The sequence below is a fragment of the Podarcis tiliguerta genome, assembly GCF_965153285.1.
Source record: "Podarcis tiliguerta genome assembly, chromosome: 11".
Taxonomy (NCBI): Eukaryota; Metazoa; Chordata; class Lepidosauria; order Squamata; family Lacertidae; genus Podarcis; species Podarcis tiliguerta.
The window spans coordinates 26,967,840-26,994,950 of record NC_139544.1 but is presented as its reverse complement, the minus strand read 5'-3'; the positions used below and the strand labels follow the sequence as shown (position 1 = coordinate 26,994,950).

Sequence of the window (27,111 nt, the reverse complement as noted above, 5' to 3'; positions counted from 1 at the left end):
TAAAACCTCGTCATTAACCTCCCCTGCAGTCACCCAGGTGTTTTCTGACTCCGGTTCCCCTTCCCACGCCACCAAATACTCCACCTGATTTCCCTTCCACCTGGAATCGAGAATTTCCGCTACATGGTTGCTTCTTTCCCTTTCTTCCAAGGGTGGTCCCCTGGTGTGCTCCCCTTCACGTCCCCCCCTGTACGGTGACAGTAACGACCTGTGGAACACTGGGTGCAATTTCATGTGGCTGGGTAACCGGAGTTTGAAAGCCACTGGGTTGACCTGCTGAATGACCTCAAAGGGTCCCAATCTCTCGGGTCTTAATTTTTTACAACCCCCTTTGAACGGCAACCCTTGGGTTGACAACCACACCTGATCCCCCACCCTTATGGTTTCACCTTCCCTTCTGTTCTTGTCTGCCTGCTTCTTATATTGAGCCTTGGCTCTTTCTAAGTTGAGCTGGAGCTGACGATGGATCGCTTCCATCTCCTCTACAAAATGTTCGGCCGCTGGGACGCTCCATCTCTCGCCTCCCTCCCCTGGAAAAGCCCTGGGGTGACACCCGTAATTAGCCAAAAAGGGGCTCATCCCTGTGGACACATTCTCCGCATTGTTGTAGGCAAATTCTGCCAGCGCCAACTTTTCGACCCAATCGTTCTCTCTGTCATTGACATAACACCTCAGATATTGTTGGAGGATGCCATTTGCTCTTTCCGCCTGCCCGTTGGTTTCAGGGTGCCGGGCAGTCGAAAAATTGACTTCCACGTGCAGTAAGCTCATGAGCTTCCTCCAGAACCTGGAAGTAAATTGTTTTCCGCGGTCTGAGATCACCCTCAAGGGGGCGCCGTGCAGCCTAAAAATGTGTTCAACAAACAACTTAGCTGTCTCTTCCGCTGTGACTGCATGTGAGCATGCTACAAAGTGGCACATCTTGGTTAACAGGTCTACTACTACCATGATGGCTGTTTTCCCCTTGGATTTTGGCAGATCCGTCATAAAATCTATTGATACCGCTTCCCAAGGCCGTTCTGGTGTGGGTAATGGTTCTAATAACCCTGCCGGCGCCCTTCTTTCCCCCTTGGCTCTCTGACATTGGTCACACCGTCTTACATACTCCTTTACATCTTCCCTCACCTTGGGCCACCAAAATTCCCTGGTAACCATCCACATGGTCTTGTGTTGTCCAAAATGTCCCGCTGTGGGACTATCGTGCAACTGCTTGAGTACTCTTCCCCTCAATTCCCCTCCTGGTATATACAGGGCCCCTTTGTAATACAGTGCCCCATTTCTTTCCTCAAAACCTTCGGGACTCTCCCCCTCTCCCCTGAGACCTCTGAGCTTATCCTGGGCATACTCATCATTTTCCGTTTCCTCTACCAGTTCTCGTCGCCCCACCAGCGCCGCCCCACACACCCACCGGTCCTCAGGGATGATATGTCTTTCTTCGATTGCCCCCTCCCCCTCTAAATACTCTGGTTTGCGTGAGAGAGCGTCCGCCCTGACGTTTTCTGGGCCTGGCACATAACAAATTTCAAAGTGGAATTTGGAGAATTCCTGTGCCCATCTCACTTGTCGTTGGTTCAGTACTCGAGCCGTTCTCCAATACTCCAAATTCTTGTGGTCGGTGCACACTTGCACCTTGTGTTGTGCCCCAATTAACAAATGTCTCCACCTCCGGAACGCTTCGTGAATGGCGAGTAGCTCCCTGTCATACACCGTGTAGTTCCGCTCGGACTTATTCAGCTTCCTCGAGAAGAAGGCGCACGGTCTCCACTCTGACGTATTCCTTCCTGGTTGAAGAAGTACAGCCCCTACCGCCCGGTCAGACGCGTCTGTCTCCACTCTCATGGGTTTCCGTAAGTCCACATGCAGAAGTTGTTCTTCCGAGGCGAAAGCCCTTTTCAATTCTTCAAATGCTCGCTCCGCCTCCGCCGTCCAAACAAATTTCTTCTTGCTACTGAGGCAGTCGGTGATGGGCGCCGTCAAGTGTGCAAAGTTCTTGATGAACTTCCGATAAAAGTTCCCAAACCCCAGGAATCTTTGCACATCCTTCTTGGTCTTCGGTGTCTTCCATTCCAGTACCGCTTGGACCTTGCCGGGATCCATGGCCAATCCTTTGACAAGCGGTACCCCAGGAATTCCACCTCCTTGGTATGAAACTGGCACTTCTCCAGTTTCACCCACAGCTGATTGGCTTGTAGCCGGCCCAACACTTCTCGCACGTCCCTCACATGCTGCTCTTCATCTTCCGAATACACCAACACGTCATCTAAACAGGCCACACAATTCTTGTAGAGCAAAGGTCCCAAGACGTGGTTCATAAAACTTTGAAAACATGCTGAGCCTGCTTGGAGACCGAAGGGCATTACGAGGTATTCAAATGCTCCCAAAGGGGTGAACATGGTGGTCTTCCATTCATCCCCCTTCCTTATGCGTATCAGATTGTACGCCCCCCTCAGGTCCAGTTTTGTAAAAATCTTCCCCTTCCTCACCCTGGTCAGAATGTCATCAATTCGGGGCATAGGAAAAGCCAGGGGGTCCGACACGGCATTTAGGGCCCTGAAGTCAACTACAAGTCTCGGCTTATCTGTGCTTTTTTTGTCCACAAAGAACACTGGGCTGCCCCCCACCGCTCGGGACTCTCTGATGAAACCTCGCTTCAGGTTTTTGTCAATGAACTCCCTCAACTCCTGCATCTCCCTGTCTGACATGGCGTACAGCTTGCCCACTGGGAGTTGGGCCCCAGGGAGTAGGTTGATTTGACAGTCAAAGGGTCTATGCGGCGGCAGTTTGTCTGCTTCCCTTTCGCTGAATACGTTGCTCAGATCTGTGTATTGCGGGGGCACCTTCCCTTTATCCATTACTTCCATCCCGGCTAGGGTGACTCTGGCTCCTCCCGGGACCTTCCCCTGCTTGCAGTGTTCCAGGCAATGCGCTGATCCAAAGGAGACCACCCTCTGATGCCAGCCCACTAGCGGATCGTGTAGCGCCAGCCAGCTCATCCCCAAAATGATGGGAGCTCCTCCCAAGGTGGCCACATTAAACGCTATCCGTTCGGTGTGCCTTGCCACCCTCATTATCATGGGGACTGTCTGTTGGTTCACTTCTCCTCCCAACAGCTCTCTGCCGTCAATCGTGGTCACCTGCAGGGGGTTACTTAAGGGGATGGTCTGTATCTGGTGCTCAGCTGCAAACTCCTTACTCATGAAATTACAGGAGCTGCCTGAATCCAAAAGCGCCTTGATCTGTAGTGGGTGTCCGTTTGGCAGCTCTAGCAACACCTCTATCACTAAAGCAGGTCTGGGAGGTTCTGGTGTGGGCACTTTCACTGCTTTGTGGCCTGGCTGCTGTGCCCCGACGGTGGCAGCCAGGCATTGGCTTTTACTTGCTCCTTGCTTTCCTCCTCTTCTCCCCCAACAGCTCCTGCCATCCCTTGCCATTCCTTTCTCTGTGGACAGACTCTGGCAAAGTGTCCTGGCTGTTGGCAGAGATAACATTTCTTGGCGCTCTTTCCCTCCTTCTTCCGCCCTTCACTGAGGTTTGAAACTGCGCGCGCCCGCGCTGTTCCAACTTCCATCGGCTCTGCCGGCGGGAAAGGCGGCTCTGGAATGTCTGGAATGCGGAGCTCCCTCCAACGTTCTCCTTTTCCTTCCCGCCTTTCCAAAGCCCTCGCTTCCTGGCGCGCTCCTATGGCCAGCGCGGATTTAGTCAGCTGGTCCATAGACTCCGCCCTGGGGCCCCGGGAAAGTTCATCTTTAAGGGACGAAGAGAGACCCTCTTCGAAAAGCATCTGAATGGGCTCCGCTGATAGGTCCCACCCCAATCTATGAATCAACATAGTAAACTCAGTCCAGTACTCACGGACAGACCGGCTTCCCTGTTTGCAAGCCATTAACTGCCTTCGCACCACCCCCTGCTCAATGTCGCTGGAAAACATTAGGTCCATGGCACGAAAAAACTTCATCGTGTCCTTTAGGATCTCATTATGCGCTGCCATCAGGGGTCTAACCCAGTCCTTCGCCCCTGATTCGAGATGGCTAATCACAAAAGCCACTCGCGATTCCTCGTCGGGGAAGTCATCAAACTGCAGGTTGAGAGCGTATTGCATCTCTGTTCTAAAGGCATGATAGTTTCTGGGGTCCCCCCCGAATTTCTGCACCAATCCTGGCATCTTTCTGGTGAGCGGGGTGGTTTTCTCCTTCCCCTTTCCTGCATCCTGAGCCCTCCTCTCCTCCAGCCTCGCCGTTTGCAAGGCAAGCTGGATCTCCAACGCTCTGTACCTTTCCTCCAGGCTTGGACCTCCTCCAGCTGCTCCTGCTCCTCCGGTTCCGGCTGGTTCGCTCATGATGCCTCTCCCTGTCACAAGCTAGCTTTCGGTGACTTTCGGATTGCTGTGATGGGATGAAGAGCTGCTTGTGCGTAAACTGCAAGTCCCTCAGAGTTTGATCAAGTTCTCAAACCTCTGCCTGTGACGGAGCCCCTCCAGCATGGCTGCGTCAATCGCTAGCAGAATCCGAAAGTGGTTGCTTTCGGAATCGTTTCCAACATAAAAGCTCCTTAACGGAAACACGTCTTCTGGACTCTCGGCGTGACAGTTTCCGGCGGGGAATAGGTGTCCCTATGGGAGGTCCTGAGACCTCCCCGCTGTTTTCGCTGGAAGCGTCTCTGAGCCATTCCTCCAACTCATCTTCCCTTGAAGTTCCTGCTCTCCCCCTACTGGTTCCCTCTTCCGCTGCTGCGTCTCTCTCAGCCTCAGAGAGCCCTTGCACCTCCTGTCCTTCCGATGGCAGTTCCCTGACAGGTGTGTTGCAGGGTGTTGTGTTTAAAAATAAATGAGACGTAACTGGTGAATAATTTTCTTAGTGTATTTCATGTTTCCAAAACTTGTTTTGCTGCAGTTACAAAAAAAGAAACATTAATAATAACAGCAACAAAAACATCATTCTGAAATGCAGGAAGCGAGGATTGGGATGCCAAGAACTGTATTTTCTTGATGCGCTGTAGTTTTTAAAATCTCCTGTTGCTCCCTTAAAAGCTGCACTTGAGGTTTAGGGGGTGGGAATCTTCCAGATTAATTTACTATGCAGTAAATTATTGCATTTCTTGTGTTGGTATTTGTGTGTGTATGAGGTGGGGGGGAATGTAGTCCATTAGTGGTGGTAAATTGCTACCTCTCCTAGTTGTGTGTAGAAGTGTACTGCCCACATCTCTTTGCATCTTGGCCAAGGGAACTATTCTTCAAGATACCGGAGTATTTTTATTTCCAATTAGTATAGGTATGCTAGCATATAGTGGTAAAATATGCCTGGCACTAAAGGAAAAAACATTTCTTAACTATTGCAAAGGCTCAAGGAGATAACTTTTTAAATAGTAAAGGTAAAGGTAAAGGTACCCCTGCCCGTACGGGCCAGTCTTGACAGACTCTAGGGTTGTGCGCCCATCTCACTCAAAGAGGCCGGGGGCCAGCGCTGTCTGAAGACACTTCCGGGTCATGTGGCCAGCGTGACGAAGCTGCTCTGGTGAGCCAGAGCCGCACACGGAAACACCGTTTACCTTCCCACTAGTAAGCGGTTCCTATTTATCTACTTGCACCCGGGAGTGCTTTCGAACTGCTATGTTGGCAGGCGCTGGGACCGAACAACGGGAGCGCACCCCGCCGCGGGGATTCGAACTGCCAACCTTTCGATCGGCAAGCCCTAGCCGCTGAGGCTTTAACCCACAGCGCCACCCGCGTCCCTTTTTAAATAGTAGTGAGGTATGTTTTGAAAGCATGCTTTCATAATTGGTATTCAAGTTAACTTAAAACACTGGCTATATAAATGTGCTCTTTGAATTCTTTGTTAGTGCCTATTTCACTATTTCACTTTGTTAGTGCCTATTTCACTATTTCACTTTGTTAGTGCCTATTTCACTTGCAAAATAAGCAAGTAAAAAGCATGCAAATAATGAAAACAATTTGTGTTTTTCTTTACGGTATTAAAAAGTAAAAAATGTGACTATAATAATGCATTGTACTTTACATAGTTTTTTTCTCAGTGCTGAAGGATCTGCAACTGAAGTAACTATTCCACGTCCAGAACTTCTTCAAGTAATCGAGATATGTGAAGCAATGAGACTAAAACTTCAAAGAAACCAGCAGGTGAGTTACGACAACATCAGGTTTATATATGTATATTGTTAATGATTTTTTAAATGTGTGATTTCCTATCTTTCCCTCATCCAGCTGGAACTCCCCTACCTCTCTTCCTCCCTGAAGCTCCCTGTTGTTCTGGAGGGTTGCCTGACCCTCTGGAGCAGATGAAGGGTGGTATAGTACTACTACTACTACTACTAATAATAATAATAATTAATAAAGAGTGAGCTGTAAAAACACTCTTCTGCTCATGCTCTCCAATAACTGGTATTCAAAGGCAGGCTGCCTCGTAACAGTGGAGGGAGGACATAGCCAATGTGGTTAGCAGCCACTGACAGCCTTACCCTCCGTAAATTTGTCTTTTCCCATTTCAAGCTGCTTAAAAGGTTTTTATATTCTTTTACATTAAGCAGTCTATAAATAAATATTCTGTTTCCTTTACCTTGCCTTTTTTGCCAAACTAAAACAGCTGAATGCTGAATTTTTTCCTCTAGTTGCTTGATCATTTCAGTCGCCCTTTACTGCATTTCTGAGCATGTAGTCCATAATCCAGCACACCTAGACATAGGGGATTATCTTGCCTAGTGTCCTTGCAAGCATGGAAATACAAAAAGAAATCTATTCATTTTGTAGTGTCCTCTTTGTGGGCTTCCCATAGGCATCTGTTTGGACATTGTGCCCAGACTACCAGACTATGGTTTGATCCAGAGGGCTGCAAATTAGTTTGCAAATAAATATTTTTTGTTGGGTGGACTGGGATCAATCACTATCTCATCCTAGGCTACTATGGTTGTTTTGAGGATGAAATTGGATAGCTCCCATATACACAGCTCCAAGAAACACCTTTGGTGTGGATCCTGTGGCTCTCTAGGAATTGCTGGATCACAACTCCCATCAGCTCTAGCCAGCATGGCCTATGGTCAGGGATGATTGGGGCTGTAGCCAATAAGATTTGGAGAGTCAAAAATTCCCAGCCCCTGTCTTAAAGGAAGGGATAGAAATGTGGTAAAGGAAAGAAAAATATATTAAGAATACAGAAGGAAAAAAACAGGAAATATTTTTAATATAAATCTTAATTAGCTAGCCTTATGAAATGGTTTTGGAGAGAGCCCATTTTAGTTCCTTGCTTACATTGTGCTTTTTCCTGTTAAAAGTTTTATAGTTTATCATAGTACAACACATAAACTTTAGCGTTTCTAGCCTGACAAATTTTCATTTCTCTGCTGTCAATCAAGCAGGAACAACTGTTGTTGTTTTTAAAAAAGAAAATCTAGATTTCTTTCAGGAAACCCAGCTCAGTTTACTCTTGTCCTATACTGGAAATCACTTTTTCATAGTCTGTGTCAAAGTAATTGAATTCTTCAAGAAGCAGCAGGAAATGCCTGGTGGTTCTTGTGTAGGTTAATTTGGTGTAATATCACTTCTCGGTGTATTAGAATCTCTCATATCTCAAATGCACCCCAAAAACTCAATTAGAAAAAGAAAATGGAGACTGTAGATGTTAGTGAGCCTATAGGAAAGGGTGAGAACTGAAATAAATTAAATTCTATAAAATCATTTTACAGAAGCCAGTCTTTCTTCAGAAGTGTGGGATGGAAAATGATTAAGGTGATACACATTTTTAGCTTATGTATAATAGAGAGATACAGAGAACTCCAGACTAATTAAGTGTAGGCTAGGATAACTGTGCTTTGAATGTTAAATTTAGGTTTTTTAAAAAAATGTAGCTATACATAAAAGAAGAGGCTAGATTATGGACTAATTTGTATATAATTGTTCTTGTGATGTACATATATGTAGTTCCATGTGCTGAGAATCTGAGAGCATCTTTATCTTGGTTATTAGACAGTTATTCAAACCCGAGCTCAGAGGAATGTCTGGTACAGATGTAACAGAATGTCACAGGACACGGGGGGGGGGGGGACGGGGAACTGGTGCACAGAATGCAGTATTAGGAGTGAAAGCCTGTGGCTGGGTAGGTCTGAACAAGCAGAGAGCTTCTGAAGACTTCTTTCCTCTCCTCTCTTGACCCAAGTGGTCCATGGAAAGAGGTGCAGTGCCAGTGGCATAGCCACAGTTGCAACCTGAGGTGGGCAATCTTGAAGGCAGCAACTGGAACCTCATTTGGGTTCCAAAGAGCTATGGTACTAGCTCGCAGGAGGGTTTGAAACTAGTTCCTATGAAGAATTAAGCAGGCAGTTTGTTCCTGTATTGTGGGCAGGTGTCTGGGTGGGGTGCTGTTTAAAGAATAAAAGTAAAAAATCAGTTGGATAAACCCAAACTCCTGGGCTGGCTGAAAGTACATTTTGGGTTTCACCTTCATCTCCCAGCCTTTCTGCAGTTTTCCCCAACCCTCATAACTGGCGCTTGGCAATATCCTTTCTTTTCTGGGGTACAGAAATCCTCTTGATTTTTGTTGCAATGAGCTCTGGTTATCTTGCTTGTCACCCACAGCTGAACCTCTCTGAGACCTGTTCCTCCATATTGTATTTTTCTCCTTTATAGCAGCGTTTTTTACTGCTACTTCGCCTGAGCTTTTAAATCGGGTATAAGCATTTTCTACATGCTGTTTTTAGTCACAGAAATGTACAGGCATTTTCATTACTGAAGTTCTTATTTTTCATAAAATCAAAGAACAAAAAAGTCAGCATGGACATCAGTGGACCTAGTGGGAAAATGACAGTAGTAAAGATGATTAGCAGGTTACAAATTATCCTAATAAGTTTTAAAGTAAATACCACTTTATTAAATGAGTCTACAAAGAAAAAGTACTACAAAAACACAGCATGCCCTATTTCCTATCACATAATAGGGCTGATATCCAACATTAGCCACGCTTAGAGTAAACCCATTGATACCAATGGACTTATGATGTTAGTCTATTTATTTCAGTGGATCTACAGAGAATATGAGTCAGTTGGAAATATTAAGTTTGGAAATACTCAAACCTACAATGGTGTGTTTGGGTGGGGGAACTTTTTAATAAAAATAATAATGAAGTGATCAAAATTGTTAGATACAAAAAGTTCACTTTGCCATGAATTTAGGAAGTTGATCCAACCATCTTTTAAATCCTATTTTATTTTCTACAATAATAGTATATCAGATATATTATTTTGTCTTTCTTTCTCCCTTTGAAGCAGCATGGCTGTTGCCATGGTTACAGCTCTGACTTGACAATGTGGTTGTCTTCAAGGTTTGAGTTTCACTTGCCCTGATGCATACTGGCTAGCATAATGACTGTCATGCAGTCACATAACAACTAATTCCAGTTCCGCAGGCAGAAGCAAAATAAAACACAATAGAAGCATATGTTCCACTTACATTGGCCAGGTAAACACAGCTTGAGAAACCAATGCTCCGTATGCCTACCCACAGCAGCAACAGTCCCCACCCCGCTAGGAATAAGCACTTGGGCAGTGGAAGTTGGTGATTTTTATATTTAAGAAGCAATCCAACAGCTTTGGACTTGTTCAGGAACTTCTAACTATAAAGGGCCAGACCAGATGAAACCTATTCCTGGATCTATTCCATGCCCTCATGATGCTCCTGCCTTGCTTCTGATAACCCCAGACATACACCCAAGGGTATAGCATTTGGTAGGACTTGTGTGCAGGCCTATTTTATGCATTCAATACTCCTGATGCATCGGCCGATCTGTAGCGGGCCTCGGTCACAACCTTCTCTGGCTGCCACTTGAGCTGGGCGATATATTGGTAAATTGTCCGAAACCGGTATGGTATTCAGGGTCGCGATACCGGTTTCAGACAATTTGAGCTGGAATACATTGCACCAGCTCAAATTGCATGCAGGTGGCAAAGGGGGTAAGCAGGCAGGCAGGCACAAGGAGCCTGAGAAGAGAAGGTTCCAGGCGTGCACCGTCTCAGACTCCATCCTGCCTGCCTGCACCTTTTTAGGAAGCCTCACCCCATTCTTCTGGCTCCTGTCAGCTGGAGAGGCATCAGGGCTTGCTCAGCTAAATTGAGATGAACTAAACTTTGGGAGGGTTTAGCTATGAAATACAAACTTAATCGATGTAACTGTTTTAAAAATTATTTCCTACTGTCCCTCTTTTTCAGATTTCTGATCTGTCCAAACTTGCATTGCCTTGGACTATGGGAGGGAACCTTGTTACACAGCCAATTACCCTTTTGGACGTCTGCTATGGCAAAATAGAAAATTTAAATCTGAGATATGTGGTAAGGACTTAATGAATTGAAATACAAGGAAGAATGCTTCATTTCTTCCCAGACTTTTACTTTGACTGTCTTCTTTTATTCCTTAAAATATTAAAATTAATTAGCATTCGTATGAATCATTTGCCCCTCTTACTTTCAGACTGGTTAATGACTAAAATCCCATATGATTAAAAGTATACTTGAGGGGATATTGATTTCCATCAAGGGATGCTCAATTAAAGGCGGAGCTATTTGCCTTTACAGAATAACATTTTGACTAGAACAAAAAAAAAGTGACTTATGCTAGTGTAACTCTTTTTTACGTTATTACTGTACAAGACATATCTAAGTGCAAAAGAATACACAAAAAGATAATCTGCTTTTAGATATCCCAGTCAGAACCTTGTTGTGATGTCAGCATGAATATGCTGGAAACCACATGACAGGAGGAGGGTAAGTTAGGCATCTTGTTCAAGAGCATTTCTCATCGTAGCTCTGGGGCTGCAAGTGTGATGATAAACTTCTATACTGGCTTGGCACCAAATCAATGTCTGTATATTGACAGTCTTTTGTTTTCTGAATTATTGCTACAGTGTTGCCTGATAAGATTTTTGTGTGCTCTTGTGTACAATGGGATGTTAAGTATGATGTGTTGGATTCAACCATATTTGCCATGCCATATTTCATCAGCCACCGCTGAGCAATGGTTTCATAAAGGAACACTACCACCACTGGCTGAGGACAAAGACATGCTTGGCAGAAGTATAAATAAAGAACTGGTGCAAGTCAAATCAAAAGATGAGAAAATATTAAGAGACACAAAGTGACTGTTTTCTGCATCCCTCTTATTCTCCACAGTGAAGACGTTCAGAATTTTTGTATCTCTATATAGTGGTACCTCGGGTTACATATGCTTCAGGTTACATACGCTTCAGCTTACAGACTCCGCTAACCCAGAAATAGTACCTTGGGTTAAGAACTTTGCTTCAGGATGAGAACAGAAATCGTGCTCCGGCGGCCGGGTGGCAGCAGGAGGCCCCATTAGCTGAAGTGGTGCCTCAGGTTAAGAACCGTTTCAGGTTAAGAACGGACCTCCGGAACGAATTAAGTACTTAACCCGAGGAACCACTGTACATTTTATGTCTAAATTTAAACAGGTTTTGGAAGTGTATCTCTAGGTTCTGAATTCTGTTTAATAGCAAAATAAGAAAAACCTGGTGGATGAGGTAGAATCCTCCATTTAAATATGGCATGTGCTTGTTTGGAGGCAACACTAAACCATAATTTCATGTTATGCTGATGTGTTTGCTTGAGTCTCAGACTTTTACACACTCCCTCCTGGGTGACCATGTGAAGGTTTCAAGCATCTGCTTCCCTTTTAATGTCAACTATGGTTTAATGAAACACTGGAATCCTGAGCTATCATTTCATCCTGGCCTGTTATAAGTAAACTGTAGTTTACATTAACAAGAGTTTATTCTCTATGGGCATAATGATAAATCACAGGAAGTGGATGCTTCCAGTCTCCACTCTGTGGCTGTGCCAGAGGGGAGAGGGAAGGGTTGAATATGCAAACTTGACATTATAAATGAACTGGGCCAAATATAAGATGTTTCGGGGATCTGGTTTAACTTCATGATTCAGAGCAGGAATACACGTTTGCGAACAGGAGTAGCAAAAATTTATTCAAATTTGACAGAAAGCTCTGCTTTTCATAGCTTGGTTTTTTTTTTTTTTTTTTTTTGGGGTGTGAACTGTCCGGATAATACCAGGCATTCTAAGTTCTAGGGAGGCAAGGGTAGAAATAAAAGTGTATATGATGGCTGACATGTAAAAGAAGAAAAGGGCATTTCTAACCTCTGTTGCGTGTCAAGGGTGTGACCTTCTGAATCTGGACTGAAACAAATTGGCAATGACAGCTCCTGATTTTCACTGATCTCACTTGAAAAACATTGCAAATTGTATCTCGGCAGAAGTGGCTCTTGTGATGAATTATTCATGAAGCTAACTTCATCACATAGAACACCTGCTGAGAAGCGCTTGCGTTGCATATTAACATACATGTATTAAGCTTTGCAATTAAAGCCCCGGTATCAGAACCCCGTTTGCTATGACAGTTGTTATAATGCGCCCTGCTAAAGGCAATGACAAATACGGGTTTACATTCTTGGAGCATTTCACAATTTTAATTGGTTCTGGGGAAAGGTCACCTTTCAGCAACACAAAGGGAACTACATTCAGTCTTTTTCCAAAGCATATCAATAATTCTCACACTTCCCCTTTCATTTTAAACTCCCTGTCCTGCAAATCTGGCTGGTGCGTGGTACTTGCTTAAGTAGAACTCTGAAGATAATGTGCAGTCTTTAGACCAACAGTTGTTGTTGTTGTTTAGTCGTTCAGTCGTGTCCGACTCTTCGTGACCCCATGGACCAGAGCACGCCAGGCACTTCTGTCTTCCACTGCCACCCGCAGTTTGGTCAGATTCATGTTTGTAGCTTCGAGAACACTGTCTAACCATCTCGTCCTCTGTCGTCCTCTTCTCCTTGTGCCCTCCATCTTTCCCAACATCAGGGTCTTTTCCAGTGAGTCTTCTCTTCTCATGAGGTGGCCAAAGTATTGGAGCCTCAGCTTCACGATCTGTCCTTCCAGTGAGCACTCAGGGCTGATTTCCTTAAGAATGGATGCGTTTGATCTTCTTGCAGTCCATGGGACTCTCAAGAGTCTCCTCCAGCACCATAATTCAAAAGCGTCAATTCTTTGGCGATCAGCCTTCTTTATGGTCCAGCTCTCACTTCCATACATCACTACTGGGAAAACCATAGCTTTTACTATACGGACCTTTGTTGGCAAGGTGATGTCTCTACTTTTTAAAATGCTATCTAGGTTTGCCATTGCTTTCCTCCCAAGAAGCAGGCGTCTCTTAATTTCGTGGCTGCTGTCACCATCTGCAGTGATCATGGAGCCCAAGAAAGTAAAATCTCTCACTGCCTCCATTTCCTCCCCTTCTATTTGCCAGGAGGTGATGGGACCAGTGGCCATGATCTTCGTTTTTTTGATGTTGAGCTTCAGACCATATTTTGTGCTCTCCTCTTTCACCCTCAATAAAAGGTTTTTTAATTCCTCCTCACTTTCTGCCATCAAGGTTGTGTCATCTGCATATCTGAGGTTGTTGATATTTCTTCCAGCAATCTTAATTCCGGCTAGGGATTCATCCAGCCCAGCCTTTCGCATGATGAATTCTGCATATAAGTTAAATAAGCAGGGAGACAAAATACAGCCTTGTCGTACTCCTTTCCCAATTTTGAACCAATCAGTTGTTCCATATCCAGTTCTAACTGTAGCTTCTTGTCCCACATAGAGATTTCTCAGGAGACAGATGAGGTGATCAGGCACTCCCATTTCTTTAAGAACTTGCCATAGTTTGCTGTGATCGACACAGTCAAAGGCTTTTGCATAGTCAATGAAGCAGAAGTAGATGTCTTTCTGGAACTCTCTAGCTTTCTCCATAATCCAGCGCATGTTTGCAATTTGGTCTCTGGTTCCCCTGCCTCTTCTAAATCCAGCTTGCACTTCTGGGAGTTCTCGGTCCACATACTGCTTAAGCCTGCCTTGTAGAATTTTAAGCATAACCTTGCTGGCGTGTGAAATGAGTGCAATTGTGCGGTAGTTGGAGCATTCTTTAGCACTGCCCTTCTTTGGGATTGGGATGTAGACTGACCTTCTCCAATCTTCTGGCCACTGCTGAGTTTTCCAAACTTGCTGGCATATTGAGTGTAGCACCTTAACAGCATCATCTTTTAAAATTTTAAATAGTTCAGCTGGAATACCATCACTTCCACTGGCCTTGTTATTTGCAATGCTTTCTAAGGCCCATTTGATTTCACTCTCCAGGATGTCTGGCTCAAGGTCAGCAACCACACTACCTGGGGTGTACGAGACATCCATATCTTTCTGGTATAGTTCCTCTGTGTATTCTTGCCACCTCTTCTTGATGTCTTCTGCTTCTGTTGGGTCCTTACCACTTTTGTCCTTTATTATGGTAATCTTTGAACGAAATGTTCCTTTCATATCTCCAATTTTCTTGAACAGATCTCTGGTTCTTCCCATTCTGTTGTTTTCCTCTATTTCTTTGCATTGCTCATTTAAGAAGGCCTTCTTGTCTCTCCTTGCTATTTTTTGGAATTCTGCATTCAATTTCCTGTATCTTTCTCTATCTCCCTCGCATTTTGCTTGCCTTCTCTCCTCCGCTATTTGTAAGGCCTCATTGGACAGCCACTTTGCTTTCTTGCATTTCCTTTTCATTGGGATGGTTTTCGTTGGATCACTGCCTTGCCGTGGCGAAGGGGCTTGAAGAACTCAGAGAAGCTATGAACTATGCCGAGCAGGGCACCCAAGATGAACAGGTCATAGTGGAGAGTTTGGACCAAACGTGATCCACCTGGAGCAGGAACCGGCAAGCCACTCCAGTATCCCTGCCAAGAAAACTCCATGGACAAAGACAACAGGCATATAAAAGATATGACGCTGGAAGATGAGCCCCTCAGGTCGGAAGGCGTCCAACATGCTACTGGGGAAGAGCGGAGGACAAGTACAAGTAGATCCAGAGCTGATGAAGCGGCTGGGCCAAAGCCGAAAGGACTCTCAGTTGCGGATATGCATGGAAGCGAAAGGAAAGTCCAATGCTGTAAAGAAAAATATTGCATAGGAACCTGGAATGTAAGAACCATGAACCTGGGTAAGTTGGATGTGGTCAAAAATGAGATGGCAAGAATAAACATTGAGATCCTGGGCATCAGTGAACTAAAATGGACGGGAATGGGCGAATTCAGTTCAGATGACTATCATATCTACTACTGTGGGCAAGAAACCCGTAAAAGAAATGGAGTGGCCCTCATAGTCAACAAAAGAGTGGCGAAAGCTGTACTGGGATGCAATCTCAAAAATGATAGAATGATCTCAATACGAATCCAAGGCAGACCTTTTAACATCACAGTAATCCAAGTTTATGCACCAACTACTGGTGCTGAAGAAACTGAAATTGACCAATTCTATGAAGACTTACAACACCTTATAGAAGTGACACCAAAGAAGGATGTTCTTCTCATTATAGGGGATTGGAATGCTAAAGTAGGGAATCAAGAGATAAAAGGAACAACTGGCAAATTTGGTCTTGGAATTCAAAACGAAGCAGGGCAAAGGCTAATAGAGTTCTGTCAAGAGAACAAGCTGGTCATCACAAACACTCTTTTCCAACAACACAAGAGACGACTCTACACATGGACATCACCAGATGGGCAGCATCGAAATCAGATTGATTATATTCTCTGCAGCCAAAGATGGAGAAGCTCTATACAGTCAGCAAAAACAAGACCTGGAGCTGACTGTGGCTCAGATCATCAGCTTCTTATAGCAAAATTCAAGCTTAAACTGAAGAAAGTAGGAAAAACCACTGGGCCGGTAAGATACAATCTAAACCAAATCCCTTATGAATACACAGTGGAAGTGAGGAACAGGTTTAAGGATTTAGATTTGCTGGACAGAGTGCCTGAAGAACTATGGATGGAGGCTCGAAACATTATACAGGAGACCAACAGTAGAAACTCAGTAATAATGAACACATGTACTTGAATTTAAATCCCTTTAATTTAAATGGAACTTGTTTCCATGTAAATATTAGGCTATTTAGGTGCATGCTGGAGTTACAGTCAAGAAGCATATGCAGTTCTTCATTGTGGTCTCTGTGTAGCCCCTCATATGTAGTTCCATGTGTGCACATAATGGAATGAAACCTTCTGCAGCTCTCAGTAGGACAGAAGGTAGCAAATGTTCTTAAAGAGGGAAAATATTTTCTCTAGCCTGAGTAATTTATTTTCCATGTACAGTCGTGCCTATTTTTCACGATAAATATTACACACATCCCTTTATTGAGATAATGTGCTAAAAAGCAAAAAGCAAATTCATGCAGGCACTTGTGTAAAAAATAAAACTTGCTTAATTTCTCTAATGAAGGCTGTAGTGAGAATTGGCTGTTGGAAACATTTGGCATGAAAGAGCAGCTTTTAACATGGAAACTCTTAGATCTTTGTTTGAAATCATATAGTGAGAAACTTCAAAAAAAAAAAGCCTTCAACTAGAGTGAAATACGCTCAAATAGGTGAGCCAACACTAGATGTTATTTAGAAGCTCTTGAAAAACCTTTTGTGATGCTAATGAAAGCTGATTTGATTGGGTAACCTTTCCTACTTGTTCTTTGTAGATCAAGTGTGGTTCTGCTTATTATGCTCCATTGTTGTTTTTTTCTATCAGTTGAAGGTTAAATCTATTTGCTCATCCTTCTCCACTTAACCAGAGCTGGAACCCTGCAAATGGAGACATATTAAGTTAGAACTATTTGGGAAGAACTTTGTTAATAAAATAGTAATAAAGCACAATGTTGAATGAAGGAACTAGAATAAAATGCAGAGACTTCAGCATCCTTTCCAACTCAACAATTCTATGATGTAAGTGTTTCAGAGGACAGTGAGATAATTTCTAACATTGCCTAGGTTTCTAGAAAGTACAGCCCCTCATGCTTAGGGTGAGTCACAAAAAAAAAAAATCAAAGATATTATTTAAAATATAGACTTCTAGATTATCCTGATTCTAACTGGAAATGATTAAATCAGGGGTGGTTGCTGTGGTGTCCACCCTCTAGAAGTTGTAGCATTCCAGCTGTCATCTGCCCCATCCACCCTGCTAAAGGTAAGGGATGATGGGAGTTGTAGTCCCAACAGCATATTGAGGACACAACCTTGGTTACCCTTGGCTTAAACAAACATGTTTCACACTGCTTTTGCAGAATGCCTTGGTTCATTTTCTTTATTCAACTACTAAATCATGCAGTTTGTCAGAGAGCCTGGAGATGGCTTCCAGGTGCTATCTCAACCGCAAAACATAACTTTAGCTGTAGCAATGCATAACATACCATCAAACCATCATCTGTTTTTGACTTTGATGGGCCTTAGGGAGGAATGGAATGTATGCACACATGTACATTTTGGAATTGAAGATCAGTCAGTGAAACCCACCCCCCTCTTTTTTGGTAGTTAGAATTTTTTCTCTGTAGGCTTCCCATTCTAACTTGCTGAGAATCATAGAAGTGCAGAATTGGAAGGGATTCCAAGGGTCATTTAGTCCAATGCCCTGCAATGCAAGGATCTGTTGCCCAACATAGGGCTCAAACCCCCGACCCTGAGATCAAGAGTCTCATGCTGTACTGACTGAGGAGAACAGGGGAGGAGGCAGCCTCTTAGCAGCCATATATCTCAACCTCTAGACTGTAAAGCCAGGTGCAGTCAGACATGAACATACTGAAATCAGTAATATAGTGAGAACTTGGCTTCAGCCTCCAAGCATCTATAAATACAACAGGTGTTTTCTTAATACTTACGTGCTTACTTGAAACTACAAGGGCAGCTTGACATATCTGAATAGGTATGGTTGGAAGGTTTTTAGCTGAGGCAATAAGAATAAGATCCACTGTTTGACTATTGATTCAAAACCTAAAATGTATTTTAGATAGTTGACTTTTTATTTGTGTATATCGTATTGTTGTTTTATTGCTATGGCCCGATGGCTGACGCAAATAAAGATTCATTCAACATCTGGATAGGTTTCACTGTTCGTTTGGTATGCACAATCCCGTCTAGAGAAAGAAAAGCATTCACTGAAAACCTTAGACAATGGAAGGACACTATGAAAAATATGATCATATCAAGAATATTTATGAAAATCAAGGACACTTGAGAAAAATAATAGAAGTGTCAGATATTTAGTCTTCAAATTAGTGTAAAGCTTATATATACTGTAATGCTTTCAAAAATATTAATAGTATTTTTTAAAATACAGAAATATAGTACAAAGTACTCTTTATCCATTACAGATTGCAAAGTCTGGAATAATCTTTCCCTGTTGAGGTGTTTTACAGAAGTTACTAAATAACTGAGTGCTCTTTAAATGGGACACTGTTGGTTGTCAAGTACTTGGAATTTTAAAAGCATTAGAGGACAGAAAAAAAACTTAAATTCAGATATCGGATCGCGATGTTCAAGCTGTGTACTGGAAAACCTCAAAGTTCCTTAGAGGCTCCTTAGTGAGGTTCCTTAGTGAGAAGGTCAGTAATGACAGATAAGCTTCACTAATAGACAGTTTGCTTATCACTGTAATCATCCACTGGGTAGTGTGGGATGTGCTCTGGAATGCATGCTTAGTTTGCACCCAGTGACAATGACCTGGTCAGTGTTACACATGCACTGACCGCACACCCTAAGTAAGCTACAGGATCCTATGCAACACACACAGGTTCCTCTGTTAGCTATTGTGTTGACGATCAGCTGTTATGACTCATTAGCTGTCCAGAAGTGAATAGAGAGTCTTTGCCTACAGTTCAAGTTTTGACTCTGCATCTAAAATTGAGCCTTCCTCACATCTCTGACGCTTTCCCATCAGCACATACTCCTTTTTTGCTTCTATTTCTTTTCAGATCTGGGTAGCAGTTGCCAGGAGAGAAGGACTGAGGGCAGACAAAAGCTAGCTTTCATCCTGCCTTCATATCTTCTGTAAAGAGCTGAGATGAAATGAGGTTTACAGTTGTGTTCAGGAATTACTTTGATTTCAGTGGAGCCAATTTATGTATGACTTTACAGAACTTAAGCTTGAATTTGTGTATCTAAACTCAATTGGTACTTATATGCAGTTCAGAGATGATGTGTCAGAGGGTTACCAAACCTAGCATGTAATTTCTTCTCTCCCTGTGAGTTTCTGTTGGTTGTTCTTCTGCTCAGGAGCACCATGCAAAGAGATATGCTCGCTCACTTCCAGAGGGATGGAAAATTATATATAGGCAACCTCAGGATGTTTTAAATGCTTTGTACTCTTATCTGCAAGGGACTAGAGTAACTGGGATGAGCTACTTTTTAATTCTGTAGAACCTGAGGTTTTTGCTGGTTTCCCTTTAGAAGCAAAACGACTATAACTACTTCCTTTCTGTTTGTAAGTGCATGCACGCACACACCTGTGTGCAAAGTATCCATGAATTAAAAACCTATTTTTCATTTGAAGTTGTCACTTATATGAAGTTTAGAACGTCAGCTGCGAAATGCATAATCATGTGTAACAGTTAGAAGCATCAGCTAAGTGCTGAATGAAAATGAAGTATTCAAAGTTGTACATAAAAGATGAGAGAAACAGCTCATATTGTAGCATTCAAGATGCTGTGTGTATTATGAAGAAATTTGCATGAACACTTGCATCCAAATGTTTTTGTCTTGGCAAATTCTTTTAAGATGTGAATATTCTCAGAATGTGTACCAGTCTTATTTGGGGGTGTTATTTGGCAGTACAACTGCACATTCTTCTTCTTTACCTTAGCATTTATACATTTTAATCTTTTTATGCTAATTGCTTCAAAATGAGCGCTTGATCTTAGCAATGACTTCTTAGTCTATACTAAATGAAAACATGCTGTTCAATAAATGGCAAATACAGCTGGCTAAAGGTTTAAACAGGAAAAGGACACAGGATTCTGTGGTAGGTAGAAGATAAACATTGGCTTGTTTATGGTTTTCTAATACTCTGTTTAGAAGTTTGATTCCCTCACCCTCTCCAAAAAATCCTTTTTACTACTCTAGCTCTGAGCTGTTCTTTTGGAAAAACAATCAGCCCTGTTTGGAGGATAGCTTTGATCTCTGTTTTCTTATTTGTTTTAAGAAGCTAGAATTCTGGCAATTTGTTGTGTTTCATGCTTTGTCAGATCATGCCCCCTCAACACATGTTTTCCACAAATGGCTTGGAAGGGCGGGGGGAACGGCAGTGGAATGCCTGGGGTTTGATGTCTCCACTACAGTTCCCAAGTGATTGTTTTGGAAATGTCAGCCTACCCACTGTGGTGCCTTGCAGGTACCTAGTGGGGGCATGTGGCCTTTCACCTGGCATGCTTAACTTGTTTTTCTTTCCTCAATGTTTACCATTTCTCGTCTTAACCTCTCTTGTTTTCGCAGAGCGCTCTTGAAGGAAAACTTAGCAAGCTGCGGAGACACCTGCTTGCCATGAGGCAAAATCTGGGTTTTGTTCTTGCCCCAGGACAGATGTCCTCTGAGGCAGCTCAGCACATCCTACCAACTGCTGTTTATGCTCGGCTGATAAATCATGCAACTCAGTGTCAGCAGTCTGTGGAGGAATGTTGCAATGATTTGCTCACTTTGACGCTTCTGGTACCTTCAGCACCTTGGGTGAGTGTTGTGTTTGGCAGGCTGGAGAGGGATTGTTTCAGAACAATTTTAAATGCTAGCCAAAATGATACATTGTCCTAGTTATGTATAATCAAGTTCTAGTCTGCCTCTCGCTCTTATTCATACTTCATTCCTGTTTATTCGATGGAGGGGAAAAGTGTCGTCCCCTCCCCATTCTTTTCAGGCAGAAAATTAAATAAATTTGTTGGTATCTTGTAGTTATCATCAATTCATAATATTGCACAGGCATCTTTTGCAGATGTACCACTATGTACAGAACTATTTGATGACAAGCAAATGCGTCCAAATATATTCTTCACTTAAACCTGTTCTTACTTGTGTACCGTGGGAGCCACTGCGGGATTATTCCTACTCACACCAGAGTCTTTCCAGAAAGTGGGACAATGAAGTGTGAGCTTCTCATAATTCCTCAGTGATGCAGGCAGGAGCTAGACTCCATCAGATTCCATATTGGCAGTATGATGTGGAAAGGGGTCTCTCTCTCATATTTGATGTTGAACAAAGGATCCCTGTAGAACAGGAGAACAGCTGCCAGTTAGAGAGTCAATACCAAACAACCTACCATTAGTTAATGTTTTTTTACTGAACACAGAAAGTTAAACCAGCATCAAAGAGAAAGAATAAGCTGGTGCTCCACCTTTCCCCACAGCTGCTGCTAAAGTTCACCAATATTTCCTGTATGATTCCAAATAGAGAGTCCTTCTGATGTAGTGGTGCCCATTTGTTTACTGCTGGAATGCTAAAGCAGGAAAATGAAAATGCACAGAAATGAAATCAATTTTTCGCCTCTGTCTTCACAGCAGAAGATTTAGGGCAGACCCCTGTATCTGAACTAACTTCCTTAGAAAGGGTGTCTGAGGAACTGAGGCAAATAGTTGTAACAAGAGATGATGTTTCAGGCCTTATTGACAAACTGAAAACTGACAAATCACTTCCACCTGAGAGTTCTTAAAGAACTCAGATGGCCAGAAATTTCTCATTTAACAATACAGTGGTACCTCAGGTTACAGACGCTTCAGGTTACATACGCTTCAAGTTACAGACTCCGCTAACCCAGAAATAGTACCTCAGGTTAAGAACTTTGCTTCAGGATGAGAACAGAAATCGTGTGGTGGCGGCGAAAGGCCCCATTAGCTGAAGTGGTACCTCAGGTTAAGAATGGACCTCCAGAATGAATTAAGTTCTTAAGCCAAGGTACCACTGTATGTAACTTGTTCCTAAGATGAGCTGCCATAATGGCGGATTGGAAAATGGCCAATATAACACTATTTTATTTTTTTTAAAAAATGGGATCCAGAGGAGAACCAGGACATTTACAGGCTGGTTAGCTTAATGCCTCTTTTGGGTGAAAAAACGGTGGAAACAGTGGTTAATGATATGATTATAAGGCATATAAAAGAACAGAGCTCTGCTGAAACAGAGCTACCATGCTTTCTACAAGGGTAGGTTTGGCCTCACCAATCTTTTAGAGTTCTTTCAGAGGCAACAAGCATGTTGATAGAGGAGATCCGGTTGACATTGCTTACAGAGACTTTCAAAAAACTTTGTTAAAATTATAAGAAGAGGCCTGCTGGATCAGACCAAAGGCCCATCTAGTTCATTGGTGGCACAGGTGCCAACCAGATGGCATCAGAAGCCCGCAAGTGAGACCTGAGTGCAGCAGCCCTCTTGTTACCAGAACCCACCTGATGATTTCTAGTTCCAAGTTCCCCAAGCCCATGTGCTTGGATTTTTTCACTTGTTTTTCATTCTACTCCATTGACAGTGATTGGACTAGATCTGCTCAGGGATCCTCCTCCTTGCTGGGAATTCGACACCATTTTTAGGCTAAACATTTTGAGAAGTTGAGGCACAGGTTGTGTCTTCTCAATGATATCTGTGTTGCTGAACGTGTGGCAGCATATTCAAAACTTGCTGTAGGCGAGAATTCTGAATGAATATACAGGGAATTTTGCGCATTCTTACCTCAATGCCTGCCTGCTGTGATTTATGGAAACAGAAACCTTTCTTAACATTGTCAAATTATATTTTTTTATAAAATGGTGTTTGAATTGCAAAAAACTTTTTTCAAAAACAAAAACAAAACAGCAGCAGCAGCAACCACCCCCACAACCACCTTCACCCTCTGGCAACACCTCTAGAACGGTTTTGCGCTTCTATCAAAGAGCAAACATTGGAATGGTCTCAACACTTCTAAAAACTCAAATGTACATTTAAACTGACAAAGTGCTTCCAACAGCTTCTTCCCTTGAAGGAATGGGATGCCAGTGAAAGGAGTAGCTTGAGCAGGAAAAAAATATGAAATTTAATTGTTTCACCTTTTTATATAGAGATGGGAGGAGAAAGCCAATTGTGGCTCAGGAAAAGGGGATGATAGGGAACTTTGAAGCCTGAGAATTTTCCAGCAAGATTCTGTTTGGTCCTCAAACCAGTGAGACCAAATGAGCATATTGGTAAGCAATTTTCCTTTCCCCCACCAAGGCAATAGAGTGTGACATTATATTAGATTATTATCTTTGGGCATTGTTTAAAGTGTGTTATAATGCAGTCTAATTAGCCATGTGATAATTGGGTGCCTAACAAATGAAGAAAACTAAAAAAGGGCTTTAATAATCTCATTTGAAATTAATTTTCCCCATTTATCTTTACTTTATCTTTATTGAGGCTGAGGCTTTATTACCAACTTCATAGCTAAGCTGCCTTTATTTGCATTTTAAGTAGAATTAAAGTCACACTGTTTCTGTTTTTAATTTGTTTTTTGATTGAATCTTAAATAATGAAGGCTGCAGTCCCAGAAGCCTTTACTTGAGAGTAAGCCCTCCATTTAGTACAATTGGGCCCACTCCCAAGCAGCCATGGTTTGGATTGTATTACAGATCTAATATCTTCCTTTAAGGAAAGAACAGAAATGTCCCTTGGATATTAAACAATCACAGCAAATTTGGATCGACAATGTAACCTACTTTATTGTTTGCAAACACTATGGAGGCCATATCCAGTAAGTTATAAGTAAGCAAATAAACAATAAATGGGAAGAGCAGTTACAGTCCTTTGTACACACTTTAGAAACCATAAATTGTCTAACTCTGGTAGCTTGTTGCAGTAATCTGTAGGCTCAAGACTCTAACACACCCATGGATCCAGAGTTAAATGTGTATAAGAAGACTGATGGAAGCTGAGTTCTTTGCCCCCTCCTCCCCAAGGACCACCCTCCCCAAATGCTCTACTGGGGTTAAGGGAGCCTACTGAATGGGGTGGGTTGAGGGGGCCTTGAAACTAGCTTTTCATGAGTTGAAAGCTTTGGAAAGGAGGAGATGGGGAAGTATATGGGGGTGGTGTTTCTCTGTATGCAGTTACTTTTTTGGTACAAGATCAACTTTATATTTCGTTTTTTGAATAACTTTAATATTATTTTGAAAAAAATATGTTTATTATTCTTTCAGAAGCAAATAGCATAAAAAGCTTATATGATATATAAATCTTGCCTATCTTCTATATTATATATAATTTTGCTGGCGTTTATTCTGAGGTTGTATTTTGAATCAGCTGACCTAGCAAATAAAATGTATTAATGAATAATTAAGAGAGATGCAGGCCTAATTATCTCTAATTTGTTTTCTGAATGCAATATCCGCCTTATATGAGAACATGAGCACCTAACCTCCTCTAGAGAGCTGCGAACAGATATTTATGGTGTTAGTAAGCAAGGACATTTAGTGCCTTAGGTTAGTGAGATACTGGTAAGTGGGTGGCTATGATGAATTATTTAGTAGTCTCTTTATGGCTTCTTCCATGGAGATGGAGACAAAAGGGGTTTCCTGAAGTCTCATGAATAAGTGTGTACACCGGGGAGTGCAAGAATCAAAGGGAAAGGAATTAGCAGCTGACAGCTGATGCTTTTGGCCACTAGTTTGATGTGGAGATTTAGCAAAATTCCTTGAATTCTGTTGGGTCTTCCAGGAAATTCACCAGTTTGGCTAAATTGTGCTATAAAATATCTTTTCGTTATGTAATTTATCTACGGAATCAAGCTGGCTAAGGAAATTTAACTCAACTGTTAATCAGAGAATATGAATTTTGTATTTTTATTGCTGGAATTTCTAGAAACATTTGCAGTACATCCTCTGCCTGGGTCTAAAAAGGTCACATGTGAGCAAGCAACAGAGAGATTGTAAATGACATTTGTGGATTGTGAGCAAAGAACTTTTACTCAGAGTAGACTCATTGAAATTAATGGACCTTAGGTACTTATGGGCTTTTAATTTCAACAGGTCTACTCTGAGTAAAACATAGCTGACTACAACCCATATTATAAAAAATTGTACATAACATACACATTTTAAAATCTAGCTTCCCAGTTCTCAAAGGTGACACATGCAGTTTGTGAAAGAAATAAACTCTTTTTTTTTTTTGGCCTTTCTAATATTTACTTTTTTCAAATCTGAAAGCAGATTATAAATGGCAACTAACAAGCATTTATTTCTACAGTGGTGCCCTGCAAGACGAATGCCTCGCAAGACGGAAAACCCGCAAGACGAAAGGGTTTTCCGTTTGCAGAGGCGCTTCGCAGGACGAATTTCCCTATGGGCTTGCTTCGCAAGACGAAAATTGACGAAAAATTTTGAATTTTTTCCCCGCTCCAAAACCCCTTTTTCTGAAGCGCTAAGCTGCTAAAAGCATTTTAGCAGCAAAACCGCTAATCCCTTAAGCCTTAAAAAGCCGTTTTTAGCCCTTAAACTGTCAATAGCGCTAATAGCGCTAATCCGCCAATGGGCTTGCTTCGCAAGACGAAAAAACCACAAGACGAAAAGACTCGCGGAATGGATTCTTTTCGTCTTGCGAGGCACCACTGTACAATGCAGCAGATCCCCAAAGAAGACTCTTAACCCCTAACACTTTCTGCTTTATCACATCTCATTCTGTCTGCATCTTAGAAATTGTCAACCTGCCCAGTATTTGTTGCAGACCTCCCCCCCCCCCGATGAATCTCTCATTCATTACAGTAATTCAAACACACTAACATTCTAATGTCAAATCCTAGGCTCTGATTAGACAACTTTCAGCCTAGGTGGAAACTTTGGGCTCACATGCCTGGACGGTTAAGTACAGTCGAATTCAACTATGGGATGCGCCTCTCATCTCTGCTTTCAGGCAGAGGGAGCCAGCATTTGTCTACAGTTTTTCCAGGTCATGTGGCCAGCGTGACTACACCGCTTCTGGCGCAACAGGACACCTTGATGAAAGCCAGAGTGGATGGAAATGCAGTTTACCTTTGCGCCGTAACGGTACCTATTTATCTACTTGCGCTGGTATGCTTTCGAACTGCTAGGTTGGAAGGAGCTGGGGCAAAGCAATGGGAGCTCATCCTGTCATGTGGATTCAAACTGCTGACCTTACGATCAGCAAGCCTAAGAGGCTCGGTGATTTAGACCAACACAACAGGTACTGCGGTGTGAAAGGAATGTTAGAAAACAGAACAGAAGTGCAAGCACTATAATCAGGAAAACTATCACAATGTTCCCCATGTCTGAATGCACCCTGAGGATAACTGAATTGGGATCTGCAAGGATGCTTAAGCCTGTGAAACAAGAAATGTTCTGGGATTCAATAAATGAAGGGCTCTTTTTACAACATGGATTTTGGAACAGCAAGAAGCAATGGCACTGTTGTTACCCGGATCTCTAGCAATTCTTCTGTTAATGCTTCCTGAAGAATTGCAGCCTCAACCTAATGAATAGAATTCCTATGTGCCATCCAGTATTTCTGGACACCTCCAGAGGCAATTTTGCCTTAGATGATACATGAAAGAATTGTGTTTTCACTTTCAGGGAAGTAATATATCATGCGTATCTATCAAAAGCAGCATGAGCATTTTAACATGAGAACTGTACCGTAAAATAATGTTCTATCAATCTCCCTCCCACCTGCAAGTTATTACTTGGCTTAGCATGGATGCCGTTTCCATGCAGTTTCCTCCTCCTTGTTGGCCTCATGGGAGAATGTTGGTTTTAGTTTACTCTGCAATCAGACATATATATGTTTTTTAAATCTATAGAATATATATATTAGGTTTTTCCAATAAAAACTAGGTTCAGATGGTGCAAACAGATTAGAATGTGTAATCTACTGCAAGCAATCCCAGGAGTCCAAAATAAGGAATATTTAAAGTGGAAGTTTCGCCAAAATATACATATTTAAATCCAGATCACTGGGTTGTAACAATTTCAATGGGAAAATGGTTATATTTGATGGATTTGTTTGATTATTCATAAAAGAGCCTTAAATATGATGTCTGATCCTCAAGGTTGCTAACAGAAACCCATGGTGCTATTACCAGTTAAAATCAGTTGTATGCTCACCAGATAACCTGTTGTATTTGTTTTAAAACCACACAGTTGTAATGCACATGTTCACACTGATTGCTGCTATCTATTGTCAGATTAGTATTCCAGCTCATTTTGTTTGAGCATCAATTTAGGCATGATCATGCTGTGCTAATACCAATGCTACAAGCATATAC

The 27,111-nt window shown here is 42.5% G+C and overlaps 1 protein-coding gene across 1 annotated transcript in view; it reads left to right on the top strand.

Annotated features, from left to right (window-relative positions):
- Positions 1-27,111, top strand: part of LOC310659940 (uncharacterized protein) — a 59,375-nt gene that overhangs the window by 15,071 nt on the left and 17,193 nt on the right. Inside the window, exons 8-10 of the mRNA XM_083404150.1 lie at positions 6,016-6,130; positions 10,204-10,323; positions 20,340-20,570. Coding sequence (XP_083260276.1) covers positions 6,016-6,130; positions 10,204-10,323; positions 20,340-20,570 — 466 coding nt within the window. The remainder of the gene's footprint in view (positions 1-6,015; positions 6,131-10,203; positions 10,324-20,339; positions 20,571-27,111) is intronic.